The sequence below is a fragment of the Ranitomeya variabilis genome, chromosome 5, assembly GCF_051348905.1.
Source record: "Ranitomeya variabilis isolate aRanVar5 chromosome 5, aRanVar5.hap1, whole genome shotgun sequence".
Classification (NCBI taxonomy): Eukaryota; Metazoa; Chordata; class Amphibia; order Anura; family Dendrobatidae; genus Ranitomeya; species Ranitomeya variabilis.
Window position 1 is genome coordinate 118,207,969 of NC_135236.1, and position 22,859 is coordinate 118,230,827.

Below are 22,859 nucleotides of genomic sequence, written 5' to 3' on the forward strand. Positions count from 1 at the left end.
AACACCTGTAAAGGCTTCATAAGTTTTAAAAGGTCCCTTAGTCTGTTTCAGTAGGCTCCATAATCATGGGAAAGACTGCTGCTTGACAGACGTCCAGAAGGCAGTCATTGGCACACTCCACAAGGAGGGTAAGCCACAAAAGGAAAGTTGAGTAGAAGGAAAAAGTGTGGTAGAAAAAGGTGCACAAGGAACCAGGATAACCGCAGCCTTGAAAAGATTGGATAAGAAAAGACCATACAAAAATTTGGGGGAGATTCACAAGATGGGACTCTGCTGCTGGAGTCATTACTTCAAGAGCCACCACACACCGACCTATCCAGGACATGGGCTACAAGTGTCGCATTCCTTGTGTCAAGCCACTCATGAAAAATAGACAACGCCAGAAGCATCTTACCTGGGCCAAGGAGAAAAAGAACTGGACTGCTGCTCAGTGGTCCACGGTGTTGTTTTCAGATGGAAGTAAATTTTGCATTTCATTTGGAGATCAAGGTCCCAGAGACTGGAGGAAGAGTGGAGAGGCCACAATCCAAGCTGCTTGAGGTCTAGTGTGAAGTTTCCACAATCAGTGATGGTTTGGGGAGCCATGTCATCTGCTGGTGTAGGTCCACAGTGTTTTATCAAGACCAAAGTCAGCGCAGCCATTTACCAGGAAATTTTAGAGCACTTCATCCTTCCCTCTGCCGACAAGCTTTTTGGAGATGGAAATGTAATTCTCCAGCAGGACTTGGCACCTGCCCACACTGACAAAAGTACCAATACCTGGTTTAAAAACAACAGTATCACTGTGCATATGACTATATATATATATGAGTTTCACTTTTTGTATTAAAGAACTGAAATAAATTAAGTTTTGATGATATTCTAATTTTGTGAGAAGCACCTGTATGTCTGAACGTACCTTTAGGCAGACCCAGTTTTAGGAAAACTACCCGTATTTTCCGGCGTACAAGACGACTTTTTAACCCCTGAAAATCTTCTTAAAAGTCGGGGGTCGTCTTGTACGCCGGGAATCGCCTTATACGCCGGGTGTATATGGTGGGTGGGGGGGGAGTGGTCCTGATGACGATGAGGGGGCGTCTCACAGGAAAGTGAGTATCCCCCATTACCTTATCATAGCGCTGCAGCGTGGGGTCTCTGTGCTGGGAGCGGCGGCTGCTGTGGTGTGGTGCGGCGGCTCCTCTTCTGCAGTGTGGGGCCTCTGGTGCTGTGGGGCGGTGGCGGCGGCGTATCTTCATGCAGTCGGGGCTCCTCCGGCATCTCAAAGCCTGAAAGCCCCGCCGGCAACTCCATCGGTGTAATGCGGTGGCCTCCGGGAAAATGGCCGCTGCTTAGATTCAGATCTCGTGTCCCGAGATTTCGGGACGAGATCTGAATCTGAGCATGCGCAGCCCCCAGCGGCCATTTTCCCGGAGGCCACCGCATCGCACCTATTGAGCTGCCTCCGGGAAAATAGCCGCTGCTCAGATTCAGATCTCGTCTCCCGAGATCTCAGGACGAGATCTGAATCTGAGCAGCGGCCATTTTCCCGGAGGCCACCGCATTGTACCGATGGAGTTGCCGGCGGGGCCTCCAGGCTTTAATGAGATGCCGGAGGAGCCCCGACTGCATAAAGATACGCCGCCGCCGTCACCCCACAGCACAGAGGCCCCACACTGCAGAAGAGGAGCCGCCGCACCACACCACAGCAGCCGCCGCTCCTGTGAGACGCCCCCTCGTCGTCATCAGGATCACTCCCCCCCCCCCCAAAAGGCACATATTCACCGGCCCTATAAGACGACATACGGTGTATAAGAAGACCCCCGACTTTTAAGAAGATTTTATTTTTGAACCTGTAAAGTTGGGGGGTCGTCTTATACGCCCAGTCGTCTTATACGCCGGAAAATACGGTATGTTGAAGCAATTCTCATTTGAAACCATTTCAGGAAAAGTTTCTTTTTTGAGTTTTTGCTTTTTCTGAGAAGGTTTTGGAGCTTTTCTTAAAAAGCAGGGTTTTTTTTTAGCCTTTTGATTGGACAGTGCCTATTTTGGAAATGTTTCCTTCATGATCTTTTCCAAAGATTCTTCAGGTAAAAAAGCTAAAGAAACTCCTCATGTGAACAGCACACTGAATTTCGCATAGAAATTAATTAGATGAGTTTTGTAATAGGATTTAAAGTGGTTTTAAAGGCTTTTTTGGGCATCATTTTACTGGCATTTTTTTAACAATTTTTTTTTACTTTTTTCAGCACTATTGGTTTTTCAAAACCAAAATTGCTGCTAGAATGTTCCAAAAGATGCCATGGCAGAGTCTGGGCGTCTTTTAAGCCTTTCCATTGAATTGCATTGTAAAGTATAGAGCGTTTTCAGAGTGGAAAGCGGCTGAAGAATGATCAGGACACTTCTTTGGTGTCTTGCAAACCTGAAGTAGATAAAAAAAAGCTCAGAACACTGAACATATGAAAAGCACGTTGTTTATATATAGGAATGCATGTTCAATTTTTTTGAGCATGTTCGGTGTGCTTTTTAAGAGTTTTTTCAGAGTGGACCCACCTGAAAAAGACGTCGTATTCATATCCCCTAAGACAAATTTCACAGGTCAGACATTCTGACACCGGACCACAATGTCCGGACCAGTCGCAGGTCTCCTGACTCAAACGCAAGAACCTCAAAGTCATATATGAGGCTGATGAGTTAGGCTCAGGAGATCTGATGCCAGTCCAGACATTGCAGTCCATTCTAAATGTGGGATGTGTGACTGGTAGACATTTCTCCATAGAAAGTTAAGGTAACTATAATATCAGGCGGTGTTCAGTGAAGGTGTTGGTTTAAGAGTCGTTAGACAAAGCCGCTGCTCGCCGATTCACCAACATTGGCCCAACATGCCTGATTTTTCCCTTCAGAGAATTAAACATAATGCAGATATTAGACACAATGAACTATTGCTGTAGGCAGTATCGGTCCTACCAAGGGTTAAATGAAGGAATGTGCCCAGGCCCCGAGCAGTCAGGGAGCCAACAAATAAAGACAGAGTATTGACCCCATTAGCTTGTGTCCCCATCCACAAGCACTAATTGCTCATTAAAAAAGCTTTAATGAACTTGTGCATGAATGGCCTGGGTTCTTGAACCTGCTGCTGGCTTCTGCCTCCTCTTTCTGCTCAAGGGGGATGTTTTGTTACAGGGGAACTGAAGTACCTGAGGAACAGCTGATCAGTAGCAGTATGTCTTCTTCTCCATAGAAGGTAAAGGGTTAACTGTTGGGTTATTGCCAGTCATCGGCGCTTCTTTATTCTTAAGATGACTTTTCTTGAGCAATAGGCATTTCATGTTTGGTCGCTTCTTGTAGGACATCACATCCGTCAACATTCACTACCCTAGGACAGTGCATGGCAACTCTCCTGGAGCATCAGGAAGGTCCCTTGTAAGTAGAGGAGACCTCTCAGACTCTCGGAAGAGTAGACAAATCCCCTGGACACCTCAGAAGCCCCCTGAAACTTGTCAGAAAGTAAAGCAATCTTCCCTGATGGTTTCTTACATTTGGTGCCGATATTCTCCATACCCACATTTAAAAAGGGGGTGCACTGCTGTTTAAAAAAAACGTTGCCAAGTATGGATTAAAATTGGGCTGGAAAACGAGGAGAACTTCTGAAGCTTAAAAAAATAACATATGACCGAGCTGTGTGTTGTACATGGAAAGCATTTGCAGGTTCTTCTAGAGTTGTCAGTGACATAATACTGCATCCACAGTCCCATGATTGTCTCATGACAGATGTTTTGGTAAACTCAGGAATCCTGGTTTGTTGGTAAGTATGGAACAGATAAGGAAAATGGATCAAAACTGGTGGTACGGAAAAATGGAGATGTTCCCTGTGTCAACTGCTTCCAATTTCTAAAGGACCTCTTAAAAATGAGAGGTAGAATCTGATTGTATACTATGGGCAACTACTCCAATTTTCCTTTGAACCAATTTTAAAGCACCACTCCAGCATTGTTTGTTTTTTATTGCAGCATTGGAGCGGTGCCACTCATGTAAGTTCCCTGCCCCTAGTCGTATACTTACCAGCTGCCATCTTCATGTGTTATCAGTAGGTCTTCTGTAAGTTGTGACCTGACGGATGGCCCCAGTATTTTCTGGGCGATCCAGAGGTCAGTGAGAACTGACTGTACGTCTATGAGAGGCAGAACGAGGCCACAACGAGGCTCTCACAGACTAGAGCTTATGACCTTTACCTCTGACTGCCAGCCAGTCAGAAGTTGCAGTCACAAGATGGCGGTGTGGGAGCGGAGTAAGTATAATACTAGGGTCAGGGAGCTTATATTAGTGGTACCACGCCACTAAAAAAAAAAATCTGAAGTGGTGCTTTAATACATCTCCACAGCACTGTTTTAATTTCTCATTTCTGACCTCATCAAAAAACTGTGCCTAAATGAGCATTTTTGGAGCATTGTGACCTAAAGCCTCTTCTATTTTTATATAGCCCAAAACATTCCCAACAGTATAATCCTTATTATCTGGCCTCAAAAAGAGATTGGATGCAAACTCGGTCCAAAGTGAGCCTGTTGTGAGCATTTGGCGTTCTGAGCATGTTGTTAGGGGCTGGTCTTCAATGTCCCAATTTTGGGTTTTAGAAGGAACCTGTCAAATTTTGGGCAGCATAATTCAGAGCCTGACCACATGATTGCAGTCAGGCCTAACCTCTGAAATGCCTCAGCACTTCAGAGAAAGTATACTTTAAAGATCCGTCTGTGGACCACAGCTAGAGATGAGACTAGCCCATCTCTGCCCTCGACGGGCTTGTCCCAGCTCCGCTGCTGGTGATTGACGAGTCTCTTGCATAGCTAAAGACCTATCAATCACAACAGCGCTGGGAAGAGCCGGCCCGGAGCAGAGACAGACTAGTCTCACCTTTCCCTACGGTCCCCAACTGGATCTTCAAAATATTTTTTCTCTGAAATACCACAGCACTTCAAAGGAAGTAATTTTTGATTTCAGAAGCTGGCGATTGTACAGAGTTGTGACATGTTATAGTTGCTGCTTACCTCTGCGAGCCTTTTTTTTTTTTACAAATATTCTTTAAGAAGAGATTCTGCAGCATCTGAGTGTGTCCAGGTGTACATACAGGCGGTTTCATCTTCATTTGTGTATCCATATATTGGAATTTTGTTATAATGCAATAAATCATTGGTGTCCAGTTGGAGGCTCATTAGTCGTGAGGACATGCTGGGAGTTGTAGTTTTTCCAACAGCTGGAGAGTCCCAGTTTAGAGACCACCACTGTATTTGCAGATTGATCACTTCTCTACGCTTCTTGAAAGGGGCAGTCCCATGTCGATGGCCATACGTGATCCTCTTCTTCACCATACAATGTTATTTCCTCTCCACTGTTATTTTAGGAGGTGGCTGCCCCCCCTGAATTCCATTTTCAGTTCCCGCTGAATTTTCCGGGACCCCTGACCCAGCATTGTGATTTTCTGTAATGACAGGAAGTGGGATAAGTGCTGGCACTTGTACATCCCCACCTACACTGAGTGCAAGTTCCTGTAATAAAGGACCATTCAATGTCAGTTTGGGATCCAAAGTGAAGGGACAATTCTTCTCTCCCATAATAATCTCTCACCACCGACTGTGATTCTGGAGTAATGGCGGAGACATACAAATGATCGGTAATACTGATAGCGCCGCACATTTATTCTTTTAGTGCCAAGATGTCATATTCAACTCAATAGAAAGAATTCCATATCAATGAGGAAATTTAGGGTACGGTCTGGGTGATCATTGACAAATATTTGCTCCTGTAGTCAGATTATTCTGTTGCTCTACAGAAGAAATGTAGTATTACATGCCGGTTATTGAGATGCGTGGCCTAATATAACCGATCATCGGTGGTCAACTTTTTGATAGTGTCTCTATATTTGGGCTAATAAGGGGGCTCTCTTGAGTGGAGAGAGAAAACATGGTTCATTTCTTCCTAAAACAGCGCCACACCTCTTAACAGGATGGATTTGGTATTGCAGCTCAGTGCTGTTTATTCTGCCTTCATATAGCTGAGCAGCAATACCAAACAAACCCTGTCGAGATGTGGTGCTGGATCTGAAAGAAACCAGCCATATTTAAGAAAAGTTACAACTTTAAGGCTGGATTCACACTGCGTTATTGGCGTCCGTTAGACGGACTACGTTACACCGCGGCATAACGCGGTGTAACGCAGTCCATTAACGCCGCCATTAATTCCTATGACAGACGCATCGTCATTGAGTGACGGACCCTGGGACGCAGGCTGCAGTGTTTCCAGGTCCGTCCAGGTCCGTCACAGATGCTCTATCTGCGCTAGCGCGATGACAAATTGGCACTTGCGTTAACAGCAGCCCATTACCGTATGTGTTGAACGGGCTGCTGTTAACGCAGTGTGAACCTAGCCTCAGCCATGTTCACACATACTGCAGAAACACTGATGTTTTTCTGCTGTGTTTTTTTTTCTGTATGTTTTTCGCAGATGTCCTCACTAATATGTGCAATAACAATCTATTTTGTATTTTTTTATGTCTTACAAATACTGAGGTAAAAAACTGACCAAATACTAAATGTGTGAACGTGGCCATAGACAACCACTTCACTCAGCAGGATGCTGTGAGTCCAGACCAGGAGGTTGACAAACAACAGCTTATTTTAAAGGGCATCTGTCAGCAGGTTTTTGCTACCTCATCTGAGAGCAACATAATGTAGATAAAGAGACCCTGAATCCAACGATGTATCACTTAGGTTACTGAGTACAGCAGTTCTGACACAATCAGAGTTCTTAGATTTAGAATGAAGCAGAGCTGAGAAACCCCGCGCACACCAGACTCTCTGCGTACAAGGTCCATAGACAGACAGGTGCTCATCACAGGAGGGGGCGTTGCTGGACTAGTCCAGCAATGTTAATCTCGTAGTGATAAATCCTTTACAATTAGTAAACAACAGCACGCACTTTGATAAGTGACACATCCCCGAATTCTATGTCTCAGCCCTGATCTGCTGCTGTCTTCAGATTAATAGCAAAAACCTGCTGACTGATTCCCTTTAAGGACAAAACCATGGTCATACATCATTATTATTATTATTGTTCATACAGGCGTGTAATTAATGGACAGTCCAGGTTAGAAAACCTCTTTTAGACTTTGTTCACACTAGCGTATAAGTCAGATGAGTGCAATCTGATAAAGAATGTCATTGTGTGGCGCTGTGCAGATCTGGGTATTTTTTCTCAGCTGTATTCGGGATGCTGCGATTTCTCTCCAAAATCAGACAGTTCGAGAAAAAAAATTGCATTCCACACAGACCAAGTACTGCTCATATAAGAGGGTGGTGGCCCACCAGAGGATTCTCCTGCTCTGCTGTGGGCCTGTCCAAGCCTGGACGTGCAGTGCAGAAACTGGTACAAAAAAGCGATTGAAAGAGAACATGCACTTTTTAAAATTAGCCAGACCCGCGTTTTTGTCGGACTGGCTGACAATCCAATGACAAAATCGCATTCCACACGGACCAAGTCCTGGTCATATAAGAGGGTCGGCCCACCAGAGGATTCTCTTGCTCTGCTGTGGGCCAGTCCAAGCCTGGACGTGCAGTGCAGAAACTGGTACAAAAAAGCGATTGAAAGAGAATATGCACTTTTTAAAATTAGCCAGACCTGCGTTTTTGTCGGACTGGCTGACAATCCATTGTGTATGACATGTTCATCCATCGTCTGCTTGGTTCATGTTGGGGAAAAATGCCGAACTCCGGGTATGGATGCGGGTAGATAGGGATAGCGGTCGGATGAATGAATGTTTGACCCCAATAATTGGAGCTACGTGGTCCTCTTATTGTGAAAGCATGGCACCATTTTATCAGGGAGACGCTATGTCTGCAATGCCCTAGTACATCATTAAAGTCTCTGTAACATTGTAGAGACTCTACATTTGGGTAAATTTGTTGCATTGTTGAAAATAGTAAAAAACCCTATAATATGATTCTATAATATGAATGGAAATGAGGCTCCGGGGTGGGAATGACATACAGACGTGTGCTGGTCTGAGCTATGTGTGACTCGTGGGGCGACGTACGATGTTCCTCATGTTTCGTGAACCACATGTGGCTGTTGGCTGTGCAGACCCCATCTCCGTCCAGTCCTTTGTACTGTAGCTAAGAATCATGAGCCAAACACTCAGTGCTCCGGTTCTGAGCCAGCGCGGCATGTTCCCCATACACGAAGGCTGTATCTAGTCTTATATGCTCTATATATCATGGATTATTATTAATTATCTAAACTAGGTCTAAAAGACAAAGTAGACACAAGTCCACCTGGGAACCGGAGCTCTTAGAGGAAACCCCAGCAAACAGAGAGTGAACATAAGAACGTCTGGCAGATGTTGTCCTCGTTGAGATTTAGAAGCCATGATACCGGCGTTGTAAAGCAACTGTGCTAACCACTGAGCCACCAAAATCAGTATTTTATTGCAAGGTTGACTCATTAGGTTGAGTATTCAGGACTGTAATTGGTACTTGATGACCTCCTGTGACTTAGATATGAGGAATAAGGTGGGCTATGTATCTACGAAAATGGCTAATACCCAAGACTTACGCATAAAAAATGAAATGCCAGCTACATTCAGATTATTATTATAAAAAATATAAAGTATGGGATGCGGGTCACCAGCCTACAGCTTATAGATGTGTAGATATTTGGTAATCATAGCCAGCTCCTAAACCCTGGGCTAAATGTAAGTCCTGGGCTTTTAACGTCTTACTATGACTTAATATTACTCTGTATATTAAGGTAATCTTTTTTCTTTATGTTCTCACAGAATCCTCAGCAATAACAAGATCACCATATTGAGGAATGGCTCATTTTATGGACTTCTGGACGTGGAGAGGCTGTAAGTGCAGTAACCTTAAAATCTCATAAATGTAATTTAGGGTCAGCAAGTCATAAATCAGGGGGGCACAGATTTTCCTCACCGTAGTTAATTTGTACTTAGTAGTCATAAATGTGGATGAGTATTCTTGTCCAGACTGCGTTGGTGGCATGGTAATAAGTTGTGCCCACTGACCACATACGCACTGCTCAATTCAAGAGATGGACAGATAGATGTAAGGACAACAGATAGATGAATAGATACAGTGGCATTTGAAAGTTTTAAAAGTTTGGGCACCCCTGTTCAAAATTACTGTTATTGTGAACAGTTAAGCAAGTTGAAGATGAAATGATCTCTAAACCGCCTAAAGTTAAAGATGACACATTTCCTTTGTATTTAGGCGATAAAAATATAATAAAAAATTATATTTATATATACATATATACGGTATATATTTTTTTTAATTTTCATTTTTTACATTTTAAAAATTACAAAAAGGTAAATGGTCCGATGCAAAAGGTTGGACACCCTTGGATATTTGTATGCTCAGATAACTTTGACCAAGGTTTCCAATCTTAATTAGCCTGTTAGGGTTATGGCTTGTTCGCTATCATCGTTAGGATTGGCTAGGTGGATTTCCTTGATTTGCCCATTGAATTCCAGGCCCATTCGTCTCCAACACTGAGCCTTTCTAGATAGATAGATGGATAGATAGATAGATAGATAGATAGATAGATAGATAGATAGACAGACTGAAAGATATAGATTTTTAATCAGCAACTCTTCTGATTAGTAGGTGCGACTCCAAAAAGATCAGCACCAAAAAATGTATAAACCAGTTGTGGGTGCAAGGCCTCCCAAACAAATGTCCAGTTGCAAGATATCGAAGAAAAGTAAAAAGACAGCATTCCAAAATCTGAAAAAAATAATGGGGTTTTATTAGCCCCTGTGGCGTCGATTGTAAAGAACTTTTATCAAGCTTGGCTTGGAGTAGTGCGATGCCTTTTTACTTTTCTTCTATATCTCGCTACTAGACTGATATACAGTATAGGTAGATCGTCTGTCAGCTGGTTATATGGGTGAAGACATTGATAGTTGTAGATGGTGAAGAAAGTTGTGTAGCTCCTGAAACCTCTGTAGATGACTTCGGCCATTTATTTATTGGCATGTCAGGACCATAAACGAACCACAGCCTGTGGGAAACTACACTCTAGGGCCAAGGAGAAAGCATTATAATTGATAGAAAGGTCAGTCTGGACACTAGGGCTTGAGAAAAGGGCGAGTAATACACTTGACGTCTTGCCAGTATTTATGCCGCTGTGTGCTCTATGAAGAAGCCGTTCCAAAAATTTGTAGAAGCCATTAATTTCCCGGCATCTACAAACACCATGTCTGTCTGCATCACGTAGAATATCCTCATTTTTCTCTGATTCCTTTGGTCTTATTAATAGGAATATTGGTCCAGGATTGTAAATCAGCAGTCCTGAAATGCGGATTATTTCAAAATCGCCCTTTTAACGCTTCCTTCGAGGGGTAGATCCTGTTAACACTGAACTTATTCATTCTGCCTGTAAATGTGGCTACTCATGGTTAGCCTGAGAACGTGATGGAGGACCTGCATGATGTTGCACGGAATTCTGGAATCTCCACACACGGAGTTAATTGTTTGTATCATCAGTGACTGCACTGTGCTGCCTGCTGGGGCACCAGAACAGAGCCCTCTTATCTGCCAGCAATAGGAATCTTTATAGCCTGGCCGCCTGTAATGAGCCCAAGATTTATAGCAGAGCTGCGGGTTACATGTATTTATGCAGAAATTGGGGAAAGCAGAAGGCTTATTTTGTCCCTCAGACCCAGAGGGAGCGCGGTTATAGGTTCCAGCTGCGAGATCAGGACGCGGGAAGGGTAATTTTGTTTGATGTATGAAGTGAAGTGTCCAAGGGGTTTCATGCCAACAGTCCTCCACAGCCATGATCACACAGGGCTCTATTAAGCACTGTCCTGCAGTGGCTCCAGAAGTTGTTTTTTTTTAACCTAAATTTGAGTCAGAAAATATTTAGTTCCTTTCCAAAACTTTTAAAACAAGCGTTCTTCATTCATGTACGTTCACTGTACTTTGAGAAAGCTTCATCTCATGTGATAATGTCATAAATAAGCCATCAGCACATCACTTTATTTAAAAATGGTTTTATCTTGCCTCTAAAAAATCACTCCAACGTGCTGGCTACTTAGTTTTTCCCTTCTGTAGAACTTGCTGTTCACTGGCTGTTGTAAAGCGTAATCCATCTCTAGTGGGGATAGATCTTCGCTTCTCTGCTCCTGCTCTCCTGTCTGACAAAATGCGTTCAGGCATAACCGAGAGGAGGGCTTTCAGGTCAGGGTAGGCCAGCCATTGCACAATGGCAGGTGCAATGCATGCTGGGACGCCAGATAAAGGAAGTTTCAGCACTTTTAGACTGCTGATAAAGGGGAACTTAAAGAATAGATGGCAAGTTACAGAGCATGAGAGTCAAGACAGGTTCTGGACATATTAGACTTTTATGTTTACTATAAACAGTGTTATCTGGTGGAGGATGAAAACTGTAAGAAGAGATACGATAAGATCCAGCAGTATGATGCATACCATGATAAAATGCATCTTCTTTATTGGAAAACAAATCAGAACAAAACATTTGAAAGTTAAAAATCGCAATCACATTTCAGAGCAATGTTAAAAAGTGATGGAGAACCCCTTTAATTCTGTGTTCACACTAGTGCTCAACCCTTCCGTTGTCCTTTCCCCATTATAGGAACAGAGCAAAGGAAAGCAGCCAGGGACAGAATCATTACTAGATGCACATTAGCAGAGCTCGACTGTCCTCACTGACTATAAAGGGCTTCATCAACTTTCTGTCAAAGTGTCCATCAAATTTCTCACCTGAGTTCTTGTTCATATAAGTCGACACACGGGAAGCCTCCTCATGGCTCTGACTGCCCTCAGGCCATCTCCTCAGTGTTCCTCTCTGCCCTCAGACCGTGTTTTTGGCACTCCTCTCTGCCCTCAAGCTGTTGCCTCTGTGTTCCTCTTTGCCCTCAGGCCAGTTCCTCAGTGTTTCTCTCTGCCCTCAGGCCATTTACTCAGCGTTTCTCTCTGCCCTCTAGCTATCTTCTCTGCCTTCATGCTGGTTCCTCTGTGTTTCTCTCTGCCTTCAGGCCATCTGCTTAGTATTCCTCTCTGCCCACAGGCCGTTTCTTCAGCGTATCTCTCTGCCCTCAGGCCATTTCCTCAGCATTTCTCTCTGCCTTTATGCCATCTCCTCAGTGTTCCTCTCTTCCCTCAGGCTGTTTCCTCAGCATTTCTCTCTGCCTTCGAGCTATCTCCTCTTCGAGCCCTACTCTTTGCTCTGAGACCAAGGCACTTCACAACTTTGAACATCACAATGTGCCCTAATCCAAGTGCAGAGGGAAAGGCATCTTAAAAGTGGTTGTTTTATTAGTTAAATAGGTAACAGCTCTCTAAAGAGGTTTTTCCCTTTCAAATTTCTGTACACCATCAGATCTGGACATTGGATGGGAGTCCAGTGAATCGATCAGTTTATGTCTGTGCTGAGCCTTCTGTCTTCTCAGGGGAGAGCAGAACATGAACACTGTGACTCCTCATACCTGGAGTGAATATGTTGGGTCAAACTGGTCATCTGTATGACCCTGCACAGTGTGAGCCCCGCAGGTCACTGACGTGCTCATGTTATACAATGCTTCACTAATTAGATGTCAGAAGGGGCATAGTGGCAATGAGAGACATTTAACAGACCGCATCTGACAGAGTGGCCGCGACCTTAATCTGGGACTGCCCCACTGTATTTGAGATGGTTGGAACAACGTATGGATTTATTTTGTGATCATTCATTCATTCATACATAATTGTAACAGCCACAGCTTTTTCATTTTTTGCTAAGCATCACTACATGAGGCCTTGCTTATTTGCTAGAAGAACTGTAGTTTGTTTAAGTGGTATGGTAATTTGCCAAACATGTATGTAAGCGTTGCATTGTTGTTAAAAAATTGTATGGGTTTAATGGAGAAATAAAACCATCATGCCATATTTTTGACGTCATTTACCAATCACCATAAATAAGCTATTTTCTGTATATGTTGTACAGGTTGTTATGATTTCAGGAATACCAAATATGTCCTTATTATTGACGAAATTAAGAAATATGATGACTGTTATTATAATTTAGTGATTTTATCAGACAAGAAAATCTCAGACATACGGTATGTTTTACACTTTATAAATAGGCATATAGAGATGTATTGGTATATAGAGATGTACAGATAAATATAGATGTAGGACTATGTACAAGTACAATGTGCCTGTAAAGAAGAAGAATACCTTTGACATACTGTAGCAGAGAAAATGTTCCTATCCTTGGCCGTGTAGCCAGTGCCATGCCATTCTAGAGGTTGTGAGATTGAATCCGGGTGAAGCCCACATTTCAGGGAAAGTGAAGAATTATTTAATTGAATGTATATATGAGCACAGTCAGATGTCAAGGCCTCTTCCCCAAAGTCCTATGTCGGAGGAGATGTTACTGAACAATCACAGCAGCGTCCTTAGTAACATACATGCAGTGAGCCTGTGACCAGGAGATATGGAAACATTGCTGTGCTGCCACATATTGTAGACTACTAATGCCGAGGACATAGAGTTGAAGTTGGGACATAGCCCTGACCTCCCAGGACAACAGGATATCTTCCCAATTCAGGACTGTCCCGCTGGTTCTGGGACAGTTGGGAAGTATGGTAAACCCTTACAGTCACATACCAAGGTATACTGCCAAGAATTCAGATTATCAGTCCCATTGGGGACAGTGATTGATGTGTATAAGAACATTCTAAGCCCAGCAGTGCAGAATAAATGGCTTATATGCCTCCTTACTCTGGCATGTCACTATCCATAAGGATAAATCTTCCCCTTTAGACGCTATATAAGAAACATTCATAAATGAGTAATAACTATGTCTTAATAATATGCCATAAAATCACTTTTGAATGGATCCTGCTCATCCAGTCCACATAATTAACTTTTGTGCCATTTACTAATTGTACAGACATTTGTGGCAAGAATTATTAACTTTTATTTATTTTTACAGCTTATAATGGTTACAGTGTTTTCTTCAGAGACGTCTGGTGAGCACATTGTGCGCTGTCCTGGTCATTACGCAACGCTCTTTGGGCTTATGACAGGAAAGGGGTTAAGATGTAGCAGCCAGACTCGTTGTCTTCTTCTCACCAGGACCTCATTATTGCCCTAAGTGGCACCAGATTGTGAGGTACCACTAGAGCGGGGCTTGGCAAGGGTTAAGTGGAGGCGTTTAATTTAGAAACTGTGAAACCTCAATAAAGAAGAGAAGACAAGCACGCTGCTGGCGCGGCCAGCACCAACCCGAGGCCTGTCGTCAGCGTGCTACCGTATTCTCTAATACACAGCATGCAGTCAGCTTCATGGTATGGAAACTGCCTGGAAGTCATCCCAGAGACTCCAACATCATTAAAACCACTTGTGGGGGGAGACTCCGGCCTGAGGCACTGGGAGCGTGCATGTTACCATCTTATTTATAAGGATTTATTGGGATCCGCTTTGTGGTCAAGGACATCTGTGGTGAGGAGGTCAAAGACATTAGTGTCGTTGGCCCATGATGCCCTTCCCAGGCTGTAGACTCTATAAATGGATGGAGCCAGGATAATCTGAATTTTGGGACTTCTGAGCTATAAATATAAATTGGTTTCGGGTTTAGCTTCTTGTCATTCCAGCTCTTAACCCTTTTTACTGTCATCTTGTAATCTTACAAGTCTGCTGTACAGATGTAGCATTTTTCATTTAAACCCAACGCTTGGAGATCATCTGAAGATTTCACAATCTCAATTATGCTTTAATATATATTTTTTTCTTGTATATATCTAGTGTGTGTGATTTGGAAAGCTGAAAGGGAAATTTTACAGTCACAAAAACTGTGTCAGGAAGGAAAAGTTATCCTGGTATGTGAATATTGTGGAACAAATGATCTCTAAAAATGGTTTGTGTCAAGTTTTATTGGGCTTCAAAACTGCGGAGGGGGTTTTGATTCACCTTTCTTTTTCGTCCTGTGATAATACTACGTAAATAGTAAGAAACTAAAAAATGATAGTGTTGGCCCCCTTAAAAATAGTATGGGTGAAATGGTGGATGAGGATGAGGAAAAAGCCAATATGCTAAATGACTTTTTTCATCAGTATTTACACAAGAAAATCCCATGGCAGACAATATGATCAGTGATAACAAAAATTCCCCATTAAGTGTCACCTGCTTAACCCAGCAGGAAGTACGGCGGCGTCTAAAAATCACTAAAATTGACAAATCTCCGGGCCCGGATGGGATACACCCCCGAGTACTGCAGGAATTAAGTACAGTCATTGATAGACCATTATTCTTAATCTTTAAAGAGTCCATAATAACAGGGTCTGTACCACAGGACTGGCGTATAGCAAATGTGGTGCCAATATTCAAAAAGGGGACAAAAACTGAACTCGGAAATTATAGGCCAGTAAGCTTAACCTCTACTGTGGGTAAAATCCTGGAGGGCATTCTAAGGGATGCTATACTGGAGTATCTGAAGAGGAATAACCTCATGACCCAGTATCAGCACGGGTTTACTAGGGACCGATCAGGTCAGACTAATTTGATCAGCTTCTATGAAGAGGTAAGTTCCGGACTGGACCAAGGGAACCCAGTAGATGTAGTGTATATGGACTTTTCAAAAGATTTTGATACGGTGCCACACAAAAGGTTGATACATAAAATGAGAATAATGGGGATAGGGGAAAATATGTGTAAGTGGGTTGAGAGCTGGCTCAGGGATAGGAAACAAAGGGTGGTTATTAATGGAGCACACTCGGACTGGGTCGCGGTTAGCAGGGGGGGGGTACCACAGGGGTCAGTATTAGGCCCTCTTCTTTTTAACATATTAATGACCTTGTAGGGGGCATTCAGAGCAGAATTTCAATATTTGCAGATGACACTAAACTCTGCAGGGTAATCAATACAGGGGAGGACAATTTTATATTACAGGATGATTTATGTAAACTAGAAGCTTGGGCTGATAAATGGCAAATGAGCTTTAATGGGGATAAATGTAAGGTCATGCACTTGGGTAGAAGTAATAAGATGTATAACTATGTGCTTAATTCTAAAACTCTGGGCAAAACCGTCAATGAAAAAGACCTGGGTGTATGGGTGGATGACAAACTCATATTCAGTGGCCAGTGTCAGGCAGCTGCTACAAAGGCAAATAAAATAATGGGATGCATTAAAAGAGGCATAGATGCTCATGAGGAGAACATAATTTTACCTCTATACAAGTCACTAGTTCGACCACACTTAGAATACTGTGTACAGTTCTGGTCTCCGGTGTATAAGAAAGACATAGCTGAACTAGAGCGGGTGCAGAGAAGAGCGACCAAGGTTATTAGAGGACTGGGGGGGTCTGCAATACCAAGATAGGTTATTACACTTGGGGCTATTTAGTTTGGAAAAACGAAGGCTAAGGGGTGATCTTATTTTAACCCCTTCAAGATGCAGCCTTTTTCCGTTTTTGCATTTTCGTTTTTCGCTCCCCTCCTTCCCAGAGCCATAACTTTTTTATTTTTCTGTCAATATGGTCATGTGAGGGCTTATTTTTTGCGGGACGAGTTGTACTTTTGAATGACACCATTGGTTTTACCATGTCTTGTACTAGAAAACGGGAAAAAAATTCCAAGTGCTGTGAAATTGCAAAAAAAGTGCAATCCCATGTGTGTTTTTTTGTTTGGCATTTTTGCTGGGTTCACTAAATGCTAAAACTGACCTGCCATTATGATTCTACAGGTCTTTATGAGTTCATAGACACCAAACATGTCTAGGTTATTTTTTATCTAAGTGGTGAAAAAAATTTCAAAACTTTGCTAAAAAAAAAAATGTACAAAACAGCTGACATGTTGCGACTTTGATGTGGGCTCACCTCCTGAGCCCACATCAAAGGGGGAGAAACGACATGCGCAATAATAGTACTGCACATGTCGTGATGCGGCTAATGTATAAATATATGAGGGGACAGTCAAAGACCTTTCAAAAGGAATCATAGACCTGAGACAGGGACAAGGAGGCATCCTCTACGTCTGGAGGAGAGAAGGTTTAAGCATAATAACAGACGCGGATTCTTTACTGTAAGAGCAGTGAGACTATGGAACTCTCTGCCATATGACGTTGTAATGAGTGATTCATTACTTAAATTTAAGAGGGCACTGGATGCCTTTCTGGAAAAGTATAATGTTACAGGGTATATACACTAGATTCCTTGATAGGGCTTCGATCCAGGGAACTAGTCTGATTGCCGTATGTGGAGTCGGGAAGGAATTTTTTTTGCCTTCCTCTGGATCAACATGTTAGGGCATGTTAGGTTAGGCTATGGGTTGAACTAGATGGACTTAAAATTTTCCTTCAACCTTAATAACTATGTTACTATGTTACTATATTTGTTGCAATTTTTAGCATGAAATTCTACTAAATGGCGCATGTGGCTTAATGTATTTTGCTTAAAGTTAAAAATGCTCTTTATTCAGGTCTTTTGCCATTTTGGACCTTTTTCTAGAGAAAAAACAGGAACAGTGATCCGAAACGATGCACACAACTCTAAAAAAAAAAAAAAAAAAATCAATTTTGGGGGAAGGGGACATATTGGAATAAAATTGGCCACAAATAAAAGTATTATAAAAACCACTCTGACAAGAGTCTTATCTTCCAGCTCTAAGCCAGAGAAACCAAGGAAAGACCTGCTCATAGGCCCCCCGAAGCACAAACAGTCTGTCTCTATGATGAGGAACATGTTTGTGCTTCGGTGTAGCCTGTGGGAAGGTCTTTCCTTGGTCTCTCCTTAGTTTGTCTGGCTTAAAGCAGGAAGATCTCATTAAGGCTACTTTCACACTAGCGTTTTTTTGCATACGTCGCAATGCGTCGTTTTGGCGAAGAAACACATCCTGCAAAGTCGTCTGCAGGATGCGTTTTTTCCCCATAGACTAACATTAGCGACGCATTGCGACGTGCGACGGTTGCGTCATGTTGTGGCGGACCGCTGGCAGCAAAAAACGTTACATGTAACTTTTTTTGTGCCGACGGTCCGCCATTTCCGACTGCGCATGCGCGGCCGAAACTCCGCCCCCGCCTCCCTGCACCTCACAATGGGGCAGCGGATGCGTGGAAAAACAGCATCCGCTGCCCCCGTTGTGCGGCGCTTGCACAGTATGCGTCGGTACGTCGGGCCGACGCAACGCGACGGCCCCGTACCGACGCTAGTGTGAAAGTAGCCTAACTGAAAACTTCTAACACTGATTACACAAGAACCACAAGACGGATTTCTTCACTCCAGGTATCATTTTAATCAGGATAACAGTGGCAACATGACATTGTATGTAGTTTACTTAGCAAAATCCTGCTGACAGGTTCACTTTACTGAAAAAAAATTGTGAAATTGTACTTTTTTTTGCAATTTCATTGCACTTGAATTTTTTTTCCACTCTCTAGTTCATCACATGTTAAAATGAATGATGTCATTCAAAAGTACAACTCATCCTGGAAAAAAACAAGCCCTCATACGGCTATGTGGATGGAAAAATAAAAAAGTTATGGCTTTTGGAAGAAGGGGAGGAAAAAATGAAAACGAAAAAAAACAAACAGAAAATCTGCTGTGGGTGAAGGGGTTAAACCACTAGTGCAGCAAGGTTTGACAATACACTTGCAGCTCTCTTGCCTCTCTTCCTAGTACCTGCTCACCGGCGGCTGGCCTCCAGTTTTTGACTGACGGGTCACTCTTCTCTCAGTGACCTGCCTCCCCTGCCTTAGATTTTGTACAAGATCTGTCTTTGGCCGAGGTCATTTCCTCAGATTGGAGGCATTGGATTGGATGCACACTAAGCTCCTGATAAGAAGAAATATGAATGGCACTGAGAAAAACCGCTCTTAGTACTCACTGTTAAAGGATGAATGAGCTCTGAATCACGGACACATTCCAGAAACCTTCACCTTGCTGGAGGTGCTTGCTATGAAGAAGGTGCATACAGAGTCCAATAAAACAAGAAAAAAGCAGCAGCACTCCAATTGTTGGTGAAAAAAACAACCTTAGTCCTTTATTACATAATAAAGATCATGGACAAGGTATTGCGTGAAATGGCCGTCGTCCTATTGCCTGCATAATCTGCACTTGTTTTACCTGCAATACCTTGTCCATGATCTTTATTATGTAATAAAGGACTAAGGTTGTTTTTTTCACCAACAATTGGAGTGCTGCTGCTTTTTTCTTGTTTTATTAAGCTCCTGATAATGTTAAGGCCCCGTCACACATAGCGACGCTGCAGCGATACAGACAACGATGCCGATCGCTGCAGCGTCGCTGTTTCGTCGCTGTGTGGTCGCTGGGGAGCTGTCACACAGACCGCTCTCCAGCGACCAACGATGCCGAGGTCCCCGGGTAACCAGGGTAAACATCGGGTTGCTAAGCGCAGGGCTGCGCTTAGTAACCCGATGTTTACCCTGGTTACCAGCGTAAAATGTAAAATAACAAACACTACATACTCCCCTTCGCGTCCCCCGGCATCCGCTTCCTGCACTGACTGAGCGCCGGCCCTAACAGCAGAGCGGTGACGTCACCGCTGTGCTGTACTTTCACTTTACGTCCGGCAGTCAGTCAGTGCGGGAAGCGGACGGCAAGGGACCTGACGGACACCGGAATGTGAGTATGTACTGTTTTTTTTTTTTTTACATTTACGATGGTAACCAGGGTAAACATCGGGTTACTAAGCGCGGCCCTGCGCTTAGTAACCCGATGTTTACCCTGGTTACCAGTGAAGACATCGCTGGATCGGTGTCACACACACCGATTCAGCGATGTCAGCGGGACCTCAACGATCAAAAAACGGCCCAGGCCATTCCGACACGACCACCGATCTCACAGCAGGGGCCTGATCGCTGGTACGTGTCACACATAGCGAGATCGCTACTGAGGTCACTGTTGCGTCACAAAACTTGTGACTCAGCAGCGATCTCGCTATGTGAGACGGGCCTTTAGGAGAGCCAGACAATGGATTTGCTCATGCACTCCCTCCTCTGAGGAGACAGCCCCAGGCAAAATCCGAGCCTGTGAAAAAACTCGGGCAGGAGAAGCAGGTTACTGAGAAAGGAGTGACCTGTCAGTCATAGACCGTAGGCCGGCGACAGACGGTAAATGGGGAGAGAGTCACGAGAGCTGTTACGGCAGTGCTGCCACCTCTGCACTTGTGGCTAAAACTTAACCCCTTTCCGACATCGGGCAAAATAGTACGCCGATGTCGGACACCCTCCCTTTGATGTGGGCTCCGGTAGCATTGTGCCAGAAATCCGCCCACCAGTGATCCCCTTCATGTGATCGCAGGTCACCAATGGGTTAGCATGACAACCAGAGGTCTCCTGGAGACATCTATGGTTGTCACTGCCGGCTTGCTGTGAGCGCCACCCAGTAACCCATAGCAAGTGAGTAATTCGGCTACATACAGGTGAACTGATCATCGCCTGTATGTAGCAGATCTGGTTGTGGCAGCTTCTAGTCTCCCATGGAAACTATTGAAGCATGCCAGAAGTAAAAGAAAAACAACTGTTTTTAAAAATATAAAAAAAATATAAAAGTTCAAATCACCCCCCTTTTGCCCCATTCAAAATAAAACAATAAAACAAAAGTCAAACATAGACATATGTGGTATTGCTGCGTTCAGAATCGCCCGATCTATCAATGAAAAAAGGACTAACCTGATCACTAAACAGCGTAGCGAGAAATAAAGTAAAAACGCGAGAATTACATTTTTTTGGTCGCCGCGACATTGAATTAAAATGCAATAATGGGTGAGCAAAAGAACATATCTGCACCAAAACAGTATCATTAAAAACGCCAGCTCGGCGCGCAAAAAATAAGCCTTCATCCAACTCGAGATCACGAAAAATGGAGACGCTACGGGTATCAGAAAATGACGCAATTTCTTTTTTTTTTTTTTTTTTTTTTTTTTAACAAAGTTTGTAATTTTTATTCACCTTTTAGATAAAAAAGAACCTAGACATGTTAGGTGTCTATGAACTCGTAGTGACCTGGAGAATCATAATGGCAGGTCGGTTTTAGCATTTAGTGAACCTAGCAAAAAAGCCAAACAAAAAACAAGTGTGGGATTGCACTTTGTTTGCAATTTCACCGCACTTGGAATTTTTTTCCTGTTTTCAAGTACACGACATGGTAAAACTAATGGTGTAGTTCAAAAGTACAACTCGTCCTGCAAAAAATAAGCCCTCACATGACCATATTGACGGAAAAATAAAAAAGTTATGGCTCTGGGAAGAAGAAGAGCAAAAAATGCAAAAGCAAAAATAACTCTAGTTGATAAGGGGTTAAATGCTGGATTTCTCTAAAACTTCCAAATGAAATTCTGCAAGCAAGGTAAGCATAAGGCCACGTTAACACTTTCAGTATTTGGTCAGTATTTTACATCAGTATTTGTTGTAAGCCAAAACCAGGAGTGGAACAATCAGAGGAAAAGTATAATAGAAACATATGCACCACTTCTGTATTTATCACCCACTCCTGGTTTTGGCTTACACATACTGATGTAAAATACTGACCAAATACTGAACATGTGAACATGACCTTAAAGGGCATCTGTCAGTAGGTTCATCTTTTTTTTTTTTTTTCATCCCTCCTAAGTCATCTATATGGGTATGCAGGTCATAGATAGTTGCATAAATTGATACCTGGTTATCTGTGATCTGAAATCACATTACAGAAAAATCCCCATTTTTCTTAATGTGTAAATGAGCTGTTAAGAACTATGGATCTCCCTGAGAATCTGCGTCAAGAGCTTAATGTAAGTAAAAGGAGGCGTTACCAGTGCCAGCCATGTAATGACGGACAGTCTGCTCTCCTGATCTACATGTCTCACACTGGTAACTCCTCCTTTAATATACAATAAGCTTTAAAGGCAGATTCTCAGGGAGATCTATGTCCGGCCCATAGATCTTAACAGCTCATTTACATATTAAAGGGAACCTGTCACCCCCCTCAGGCGTTTGTAACTAAAAGAGCCACCTTGTGCAGCACAAATGCTGCATTCTGACAAGGTGGCTCTTTTAGTTATGCTCCCTGCACACGCTGAAATAAACGTTTATAAAATGTGCCCCCTCATACCCTGAAATCGCCAGGGAGGCGGGTCTTTCCTTCCTAATCAGACGCAGCACAGCCGTCACTCCGGGCCTCTGTGCTCCGGGCGCCGCCTCCTCTTGCAGCATTATCGTCCTCAGCGCCTGCGCATTAAGTTTTTTTTCGGGCGCGTGCAGTTGCGCTGCCCTTCGCACTTACAGCGTAGGCACCGGGGATGATAATGCTGCAAGAGGCGGCGGCGCCCGGAGCGCAGAGGCCCAGAGTGACGGCTGTGCTGCGTCTGATTAGGAAGGAAAGACCCGCCTCCCGGACGGTTTCACGGTATGAGGGGGCACATTTTATAAACGTTTATTTCAGCGTGTGCAGGGAGCATAACTAAAAGAGCCACCTTGTCAGAATGCAGCATTAGTGCTGCACAAGGTGGCTCTTTTAGTTACTAACGCCTGAGGGGGGGTGACAGGTTCCCTTTAAGAACAATGTGGATTTCTCTAGAATAAGAAATCTGATCACAGATATCAATGTATCATTTTATTCAGCTTCCTATGACCTACATGCCCGTATAGATGGCTTTGGAGGGGTGATCCTACTGACGGATTCCAATTAAAGGGTCTTTACACACATGGCATCAGTTAGGGGTGTAATATTCTGATGACAGGTTCTTTTTAAGCAAGTTGTAATTTTCTAATGATAAGGTCCTATTAATCAGAGAAGTAGCAAGGGGTCATTTGTGCATATGAAAAATCAAGACTGCTAGATCTTCACACCACGTCACAATTGTAGGCCCAAGT

General features: G+C 43.4%; 1 protein-coding gene across 2 annotated transcripts in view; it reads left to right on the forward strand.

Annotated features, from left to right (window-relative positions):
• The window catches only part of ADGRA2 (adhesion G protein-coupled receptor A2), a 238,931-nt gene that overhangs the window by 99,847 nt on the left and 116,225 nt on the right, over positions 1-22,859 (forward strand). For both annotated transcript variants that reach the window (XM_077263142.1, XM_077263144.1), the window contains exon 2: positions 8,801-8,872. In XM_077263142.1, coding sequence (XP_077119257.1) covers positions 8,801-8,872 — 72 coding nt within the window. The remainder of the gene's footprint in view (positions 1-8,800; positions 8,873-22,859) is intronic.